The 9,780-nt window shown below is 37.8% G+C and overlaps 1 protein-coding gene across 1 annotated transcript; it reads right to left on the bottom strand.

Annotated features, from left to right (window-relative positions):
- Window positions 1-2,286: 2,286 nt before the first annotated feature.
- LOC136283345 (uncharacterized) lies at window positions 2,287-8,849 on the bottom strand. The gene is made up of 5 exons (XM_066171979.1): window positions 8,624-8,849; window positions 4,869-5,513; window positions 4,154-4,696; window positions 3,480-3,793; window positions 2,287-2,400 (listed from the first exon to the last, which is right to left on the bottom strand). The coding sequence occupies exons 1-5, from the start codon at window positions 8,820-8,822 to the stop codon at window positions 2,287-2,289; spliced, it is 1,815 nt and encodes a 604-aa protein (XP_066028076.1). The 5' UTR covers window positions 8,823-8,849.
- Between the last annotated feature and the right edge of the window lie 931 nt (window positions 8,850-9,780).

The following is a 9,780-nucleotide window of genomic DNA, read 5'->3' as shown; positions in this document are numbered from 1 at the left end:
TAAAGCTAAAGTAATTTGCCGCGCACTGTCTGTTTCATAATTGTTAGGAACCTTCTTTTTTCAAATTTAGAACTTGTTAAATTGGAATAATGGTACAGTAATAAGAGATTTCTCTTCAAAAAATTACTTGTCATGTTTGATCGGATGGCTGTATCTCTACCCATCAGTTTTGCCCTCTGAAAGTATATCTCTAAAGATTTCTGATTCCCTTCTATGAATACGAAGTGAAAATTGTATATATCTGAATCCCTCCGTGTCTTGTTTGATAATAATCGCTAAGTTTCTCTTGATTGACCTCTTCACAGTTACATCTCTAGAAGAGCTCAAACGACGTTGTGATTTGTCTGCTTGCATTTGCGTCCACAAAACTCGATGCAGACACTAGCATGATTTGTGTAGTATGGCATCTCTCTCTAGTTCTTTCTAACACGAATCCGGTTATGTGCGTTGTATTTTACATTTCTTAAACAAACTCTAAACAACGTTGGAACTTATTACGAATGTTGACTTACAATGTCGCGTAGTGTACGCTGAAATTTTTTTGACCCATTTTATAAGGAAACTCGTTTTGCACGAATTTTTAAATGAATCTCAATTCATATCTTATGTATTTTCCATGAATTGACAGTGGATAGTATGGATTATGTAAGTTTATGCTAGTTTAGACGATAATTATTTCCATCATCATTACATTGCCGGCTCAGCCGACCCACTGTCACCATATTCAGAAGTGATTTTATATACTGCGTATTCCGCTGGGAATTGAATTTTTATGTATATGTTTTCACTCAATTTTTTTTCTCTTCCTTTCTTTTTTCTCTCTGTCTTGTGTACCAGACTCAATAGACTATTTTAAGATTTTGATAAAGTGCTTCGCCTGTTATAGGTACTGATGTGATAGGGTATCTTATACTACTCAAGTATTATTAGAAATGAGACATCCGAATCAAAACAACACTTCCTTCTTTCCATTTTATTCATCGAAATTCTCCTTTTTTGCGTCAGATGTTAAGAATGTTTTAATTATTTTCTTTTCACTTAGCTCTTGCAATTTTTAACATTTGCTCGATAACGAATAATTTCTGGAAAGGTTTTGCGACAAGCTAAACATAGACCTTGACAATTTCTGTAATCTTTGTTTAGTTACGATATTTCGTTCATAGTTGTTCAAAATACAGGGCATGTATCGAGTTTTGAAGAGCAGGCTTAAACTCTTATTGCCTTAAGACAACGAATACATAGAGTGACGACATTACACCTCTATTTGCATCCTTTGTCGGCATTTTAGTATAACTGTGACATGGAATCAGAGGACAAATCTTCACACTTTGAAAATATTTCGTGACAGAAAAGATCCTTCCCCATCTCATTACCCTTAATATCATAAAAAAAATTACGGTTTGTTATTGAGGTGAATACACTTTCTATATGAGCTTTATCATTTTCCTTACAATGTAGTAACCTCGGATGTGGATCGCGACGCTTCAACTGTATATTGATAGCCTTCCTCAGCGTTCTTTGCCTGAGGAAGTTTATCATATGCAGAGTAAGAAAGGTTAGCCATTCACTCTGACGAAGGCCTTGAAACTCCCGATGGTGGCCAATTTACGTAATCAACTTAGTTGATAATACCAAATATTGTTATACTTGATCGCGATTTAGTAGAAAAACTCATTTCGCTTGGATTTATCTATTTCGGATCATTGCCAGATAACTGTATTAAAATCGCTGCGGTAATTTGTCTCAAGATGATGAAGCTTCTTCACTTATTTCATTACCCCTTTGTCTTTTTATATCTTTTTCCCTCTTTTTAAGTGTGCCAGACTAAGAGCACTCTTAGCTGGTAGTCGCCATTGTAGTTATAACGTGCTGCTAGACTGTGAAAAGAAGGATTGGCGAAGCTAACTTAAGCACTGAATGATTTGAAGCTGAAACTGAAGCAGTTGATACCCAGAACTCCTAGCGATGATTTGCATACAAGGCTTGCGCTCAGTGAAAATACCTTGTAATAGAAAAGTAAAGCATTGTGTGGTTTTTTCAATGCATTAAGTGAATCAGATCCTCACTCTGTGATCACGGATTAGAGTTTAAATGGAAATATGTACTCTGCTTTAGTATGTGTTGTTGCTTATCAAATTATCCCGCCATTCGCTTGGTAGATTGGTAAGTTTCCTATGGGCATGAACTACTCATGCAAGTTTGTCATTGTGTCATATTTGTGGCACTGAGTTAGATGAGAAAAGTTAATGTAAAATTGCCATCATTTTCGCGTGAATATTTCAACTCTTAACATGGAAACGTGTAGTACGTGACGGGATAGAAACGAACGTATCTGGCCATGACGTTAGTAGTGAGGGAATGTTTTACGACGCTGTTTTGGTCTGAGTTTCCTGGGAACACCTGGAAGAGGAAAAGATTCATTATTCATAAAGAGAAAGCCGTACAGTCAAGCAACACAAAATGCAAGTTTATAGTTAGAGGATTTTGCGATAGGATCTAAAGTACACCGTTTCCTCCAGCACGACGCTGAGACTGAAACTTAAAGAAAGTCTATGATAGAGTTGTGAGCTTTCTCTTGAATCTAGCCGCAATAAAACACGTGTAAGATAATTCCGATAGCTTTACAGCGAAGGAAATTGTTGTTGTTGAACTTGGATCTTTATCATGTTATTTGAGCCGCTATTGGGTCCATTTTCTCATTTCTCTCTCTCAAAAAAAAATTGCTATTTATGGATGAGTTTATCAGTAGATATTTTGTCGAAATTTTGCAATAGTTTTGGCAAGTTGATCACAAGAATTTTATCCCGCCGTTCGGTGATCACACTCGTAAATAACGATAGTTACAATGCAGCTGGCAGCGCCTGTGGGCACTATGGAGCCTAACCTGTGTTCTGTCTGTCTACCTGGGAGGGCAAGATTGGCCCATCTTGCCTGCTCTGGATTAGCCGTTCCGATTCTGCGCAAGAAAATAAGTTTCGTGGAGTAGACTCACAAAGTTCGTAATTTTTTGACAATGTCGGTGATGGAGTCGCAAAAAGCGGCAGAAGATAGGCAAAACATAGAAAAAACTAAACGACTCTCGTGGGTTTATTGTGGTACAAATACAGTTGGCTTTTTTTAAAATTCTTATTCAAGCGGAGTGTTTTTGCAATATAATAAATCCTTCATTGAGCAAGCGTGAGGTCGAGATGGTTGATATTAGTCTCTTTCATTTTTTTGCCCTTTAAAAGACCTTGACTTCATCTCGGTCTATAAAAACGCAAAAAATTAAAATTAAAAAAATAAAAGAACTCGGCCAACACTTAGGTATCTTGACCCCACGCTTGGTCAGTAACGCATACATCACACTCTTGAATGCAGCAGACCGATTTTGTAGATTACTCGTTTAATGCGCAGACCGAATTGGACTCCACAAGGGCCTATAGCTGTTATTTATAGTTGCCGATCAAATTAACCTTCAATCATTGGCATTTCCAAACCTTTTCAACATTTGATTCCTTGTAAGTTTTCCAAGTTACACCGTCTGTGGCTAGATGCAATTTGTACTTGGTGGTCCATTCGCGAACAAGCGGTGCTCCTTGGGTAGCCACGGCACAAACGGAAAGCACTGCACCCATATCAACTTGAAGATAGTCTGTTCTATCGTATTTAGTCCGAGGACACCATGCTCCCCTTCCCCTGGTTTCATTTAGTCGGCCGTAGTATGGATGATAATTTCCATTATAGAATGTGCTTGCTTTAAGTGCGGCATCTGGAATTGTGTCACTGTCCTCCACCCCAACTGGAACACATTCTAAATGGGAGTGAATCGAATAAATATTAAAGCTTATTCGCATGGTATCATAAAACCTACATTCTATGTTTTGTTTTGGTATCTACAACGCTTTATTAAAAGGATCTGCCCAGACTTCGGGTTCGTATCGAGCTGCGATGGATTTTAAAAATAATAATTAATGAAAATAAAAATAGCAATGATAATTATAATAACTACAATTGTAATGATAATAGTTATGCTAAAAATAACAATAATAATGACAATAACATTAGGAACAACATTATTATTAATAGTAATAATAAAGGTTATAATAACTACAATGAAAACAATAATTACAATAAATAAAACCCGAATATAGGACACACAGGGTAGACTCACCACCATTAATAGTCAATTTCATTTCAGTGACCGCCTTATATACTTTGTTAGATGTTGCTGTACAGATATAAGTGCCTGAGTCTTCCACTTTTGTGTTACTGATTTGAAGTGTTCCATCATGACTGACTTGTGATCTGCCCACAGGAAGATTGCCTCTCTCTTTTAACCACGTGATTTTTGGTTGAGAGTGACCAGTAGCCTGACAGGGGACTGAAATGGTTTTCCTCTTTTCAACATAAAGCCATGCAGGTGGTGTTTTTGTAAAACGCGGCAGCTGAAAGACACTTAGGTGAGTCCAAGCTGAGTCATGTCCTAAAATGTTTGACGCTTTACATTCGTATGAACCAAAGTCTGCCATTTTCGCATGTAATATAGTCAGCTGTCCATCTTTCACAACAGTCCTAGACTGCGCTAAGCCATCATTAAATTTGGACCACGTGATCACTGCTGGTGGAAGGCTTGTCACGTGACATTTTGGTAGAGTGATGTTCTTTCCTATTTCAATGTAGGTTGGGCCCGGAGAAAGTGAAACTTGGGGTGGAGCTGTGAATAATTGCGTAACTCGTTAGTACCGTTAAACTAAAGTTACAATTTCGGCCACTTTACAAACTAGATGGATTTAAGTTATTCTTAGTGTAAAACGTATTCCTCGGTGATACGTTTTGTTCATGTGAACACGAAATAAAAAGGAAAACGTGAAAAATATATAACTTACATTGAACAACAAGACTTGCAGTTTTTTCATTCTTTCCCAGTATACTTCGCGCCTCGCATCTGTATTCGCCCGCATCTTCTAAGCCGACATCAGTGATCTGCATCAGGCCATTTGATGTCACTTTGGTCCGATCGCTAGGCAACGATCCCTTGGCTTTTGACCAAGTTATTTGAACAGCGGGATTTCCAGAAGCAGAGCATAGAAGCGAGGCCGTCTTGGTTTCGTTGACAATTAGTTTTGGCGGGGAAATTGTCACATTTGGAGGCGAAAGAGACTCTCCTGATTCCCCTTTAATTCCCGGGATACCTGGGATACCGGGTGGCCCGATGTCTCCTTTAATTCCCTTCTCTCCTCTTACTCCGGATGGTCCCATCTTTCCTGGTTTTCCGCTCCGACCAGTAGCTCCTATAATTCCTCGGGGGCCTTTCGTTCCTTTGTCACCTTTGGGTCCTGCTCTCCCCGGAGGTCCTGGCCGGCCACGAGGACAAACATTCAAACCAGCTTTGTTGTGGCAAATACTCCAAGTGAAATAAACAATGTCCTCTATCATTTTCCTAATCCCAGCTGAATTATTAAAAGGTGGTGGATGTGAAATACTACGCTTCAGTCGATTGATTTCAAGCTCGGCAGAGGTGGTTTGTATGACTGAAAATATATCAAATATGTCAATAAAATAGGAGAGTAACTTAATAAGACCCTTCATTGTTATCTCAAATAACATGATACAGATCCACGTTCAACTACAAACACTAGAAGCAAACGACAATGGACCTTTTTACAGTTCCCGGCGCCATATTGGATTAGTAACCGCGCACACACGATAACGAGGCTGGGGTTGACCCAGCGGTTCTTTCAAACCGCTGATCTGCTGACATTTCACGTTCTGGTGCACTTTTCAATGTGATTTCTTCCTTCAAAATGCTTGTTTAACACAACAATATGGAAATTTCGTCATTAGATGACATCCAGAAACTCGAAGCAAAAGATCTCAGGGAGATTTTAAAATCTAGTTCAAAATCGACGGGCGGAATTAGAGCCGACTTATGTTTACGTTTATTATGTTTATGCTTTGCTGATGTAACACGTCCTTCCATCGAGTAGTGGAGAAAACCGAGAACTTCTTACAGGACTTAGAACAAAGCCAGAGCGACTTCAAATACGAAGCAACTATGGTAAGGATTTCAGCCCTTGGATGGTCGAGCGATCTCCGTAATTTACCCGAGATGAATTTCACTCAGCTTTACGATTACCCCGTTGTTTCACGAGAATATCGCCACATCGTTTTGAGAGGAACGCATTACAGGAAGTACCACAGAAGTTGTTTAGTATGGCTTAGAAAGCGAGGCAAAGGCTGTAGTCCTCTAGGTAGAGGAGATTTGTTATTGCTGCTGTTGTTGATGTGGTACTTGTTGTTGTACCATATTCTTCAGTTAAAGTTGTTCCAATTTTGTTTACCAAGAGGTATGTTAGTTTGCCATTTGTACATTGTATCTTACGAGAAACTATACAATAGAGACTGTAGAACCACTTGATTATAACCCTTCTTTCTATCAACCCACGAGGGAGACTCTAACTAATAGATGTCATAATATTTTGAAACCCATCTGGCCCAGGACAACTTATGCTCGTGATACACTGAAAACCATTTCAGTTCACGACTCATGGTAATTTATTAGGTGGCAAGACAGCATTGAAAGAATCAGACCAAAATATTAGACAATTTAAAAACTCCCAAAAGAGACTGATTCATGTAACTTCTCCCTATAATATCCAAACACTATCCAGCAAACAGATAATGATAATACTGAAACTTATCAGGCAGAGGTTATCTTGATCTTACATCAAATTCTCATAAGGGAGAATTAACAATCAGATCTTGGGTATTTAAGGGTTAAAGGAAGAGAACAGAAATGCTGCCTCTCAGCTACTGATCTCAACAATGCTAGTCCTTTACACACATTTAAGTTTCTGTCAGTGATAAACATTCTGTGAATTAATATTCCTATTCTTAGCACTCAGAGGCCTTCTGACACAAAGGTTTGCTATACTAGTTCTTATTGCATTGTGTTAACCAATGTTATGATGATATAATTTTGAGATGTAAAGAAGATACTTAAAAGATTGATAAATATATCCAAATCAAGATATATATTTTATACTGTTACAGTTACCACACGGATTTGTTTGAAAGAGAATCTTTCAGACCATCGAATTGTATGAGAAATTATTTTTTGCAAGACTTCAATCAAAATTTTTATTATGAGGACAATTTTGTTAATGATAAAATTTAGTGTCATAGTTCATCTATATGTCGAGAACTCTTTCAGTTGGTGAAACTCACTTTTTCTTTTTTTCAATTTGAAGCATCAAATTGATTGATACATTAAGCACACAAAATATTTTTTGAGAGTTCCATCTGGCATCCATAGTGGGTTACTCTGCTATCATAAAAATAAAAAACATCAACTACTGAAAACTGCTTTTGTCACAATTATTACCAAATTTGTGTCAGTTTTTTGGGTCTGCCATAATAACTGAAAACTCTGAAGATACAGTGTCTTGACTATTTTATTGAAAGCAATTACTCTCCAAGAGTTTCTCTGCTAGGAGTGTTTAAGGTAAGCCATGTAGTAAAAAGGTGATTAGTACTGAACTTATTGAGTTACTGCCGGAATAAAAAAAAAACTCTATTGAACTTAAAACAATTCTGGTACCTAATAGAAAATGTGTACTAATTTTGCAACAATAGTTACCCTCATCCATAATTCACAGAGAATAAGATAAGTATAGAATGATAAATACTTAGCAAAAATACATGCCTCCGTGCATAAACTTGAAGAAGTGAAAGCTCGTAGGCAAACCATTGGCCATAAAATGTATTCGAACAACCAAAAGCGGCACACTGCTTTTCTTTCTTTTTGGAAGAAAAATTAGCTTTATCGAGATTTCGGCTAGGACCATTCATTTTCCTTAAAAACCGAACAATTTTACTGCCCACTTACGAATTTCACCAAAAGCGCTCACCCTAGACTCGTTCTCACGTGTGTGCGGTTGCATGTCCAATATGGCGCTGGGAACTGTAAAAAGGTCTATTTGACCGGAGCGAGGACACAAATCCTTTACAGTTATCAAAAGCGACGTAAAAGAAATTTAAATTTAACCCCTTGTCAAATGGCTCATGTTTATCTCTTGACTTGATTTCTCCACAAATATAATCATTTCGAGCTTGACGAGAAGTTATGAATATTTTAAAGCTGTATGTTTACAAGGGTATTGACAGGGAGCTTTACTTTCTTGTTCACAAAGAGACTCGGGAGAAAGTTTTCATTTCTTGTTCACAAAACGGTGGGCAACACATCGGTTCCACTATTTCAATGTCGCTATTTAAAAAATAATAGTGTATTGCTGAGATTGAAAACATTTGCGTTTTTGTCCTTGGTAAGTCTCCAACTTATTAGAGAATGAACATGATGTAAAACAAGAGTCGTCCACATGGTTAGCTTTTATTCTACGTCGTTAGATACACGGTAATTTCCATATTTCAATGGAGGGAAAATAAATCTAGGTTAAATCTGTTATTCTAAAACAGAAGTCAGAGGAGACGACCATTAGCTCTCGAGTACTTTTGATCAAAAACTTAATCCTGTGACAGTTCAGAGTAACTTGCAACTGACATAAATCACTTTAAATAAGCATGACTAGCAACAAACACAGACAACCATGTATCAATTAAAATAAATGCAGTCGGACATCACCTTGTTCAGTGGGAGGAGAATCCGTCCTCGCTTGTGTCATTTTATCTTGAGGCATGAATTCCTCCACAGTTTTCAACCTTCGTTCATACTCATTGAACTTGGTCTCGTTTCGAATGAATTCAGCGGAGTAAAGAAGCAAACAGAAAACGCTCAGAACTGTGCCGGGGCTCATTGGGAAGGAACGGTCTTTAAGAGACATCGTGAGAGCTGAGTGATCGAACCTTCACGTAACCAGCTTTCGCAGCATGTTGCAGTAACCTTACACTGCCTAAATTTAATACTAGGTTTAGGTCAGAAGGCTACAGACCTTAATGTGATAGCTAGCTTTTTTTGTCCCAATACATTTCTCTTAGGTGAAAGAATCCTAAATTAGCAAATAAACGATATATTGTGCGAAATCAAATTTTCTACAAATTTTTTTGACGGTTAATCGACGGCCATTTTGAAAACGTTCGGATCCAGGTAACGTGATGTGATACATCACACGTGTGTAAGGCAGTGAAAAGCGTCATGTCAAGACCTGAAAATAACACTTCGCCCTCGCTATCCAGCTGCTGCTGAAATTTACGAGCGAAAAAAGAAATAAGATTTGTTTCATTCTGTTATAGGCCACCATTTAGAGACTATGAAATACGAAGTGAGAAATAAAATAATAAAGGTTGAATTATCGAAACGCGATGGATCGCGTGTTTGTATTCGGAGCCACAGGTTATTTGCACGCCATTCCAAACAGCTGTAAAAAACATATATATTCCCATAATTATTTCCTCTAAACCATTATCGAGCCCTATACTTAAGGAAATATTTTAGTCCAAGCCGAAAAGCATTTGACTTTAGATTTTGTCTGGTGTTTATCACTGTGACCTCAGGCCCATCGGTTCTGGAGTCAGCGTGACAAAGAGCAAAGTGTTGTCGCGTGCTATGGAAGGTCGTCATCTGGTTTCGTGAAGGAAACTCTTCTTCCACGTTCCGGAAATGGACAAGATTTATCCTTTTTTTAAATTTTTTTTGTTTTAACGGAGACTAATGAATAGCACAAAGGAAGACTTCTTGCCGATGTAACTTTTTGATTATTTCTTTCGATGCGTTTCGTCTCCAGCTGAGAGTTCTCCAGGAATGATTACAAGTAACATTGACCAGCATATATAGCACAATCG

Source organism: Pocillopora verrucosa, chromosome 9 (assembly GCF_036669915.1).
Source record: "Pocillopora verrucosa isolate sample1 chromosome 9, ASM3666991v2, whole genome shotgun sequence".
Classification (NCBI taxonomy): domain Eukaryota; kingdom Metazoa; phylum Cnidaria; class Anthozoa; order Scleractinia; family Pocilloporidae; genus Pocillopora; species Pocillopora verrucosa.
The sequence above is the reverse complement of the archived record's forward strand: the minus strand, read 5'-3'. Positions and strand labels throughout refer to the sequence as shown.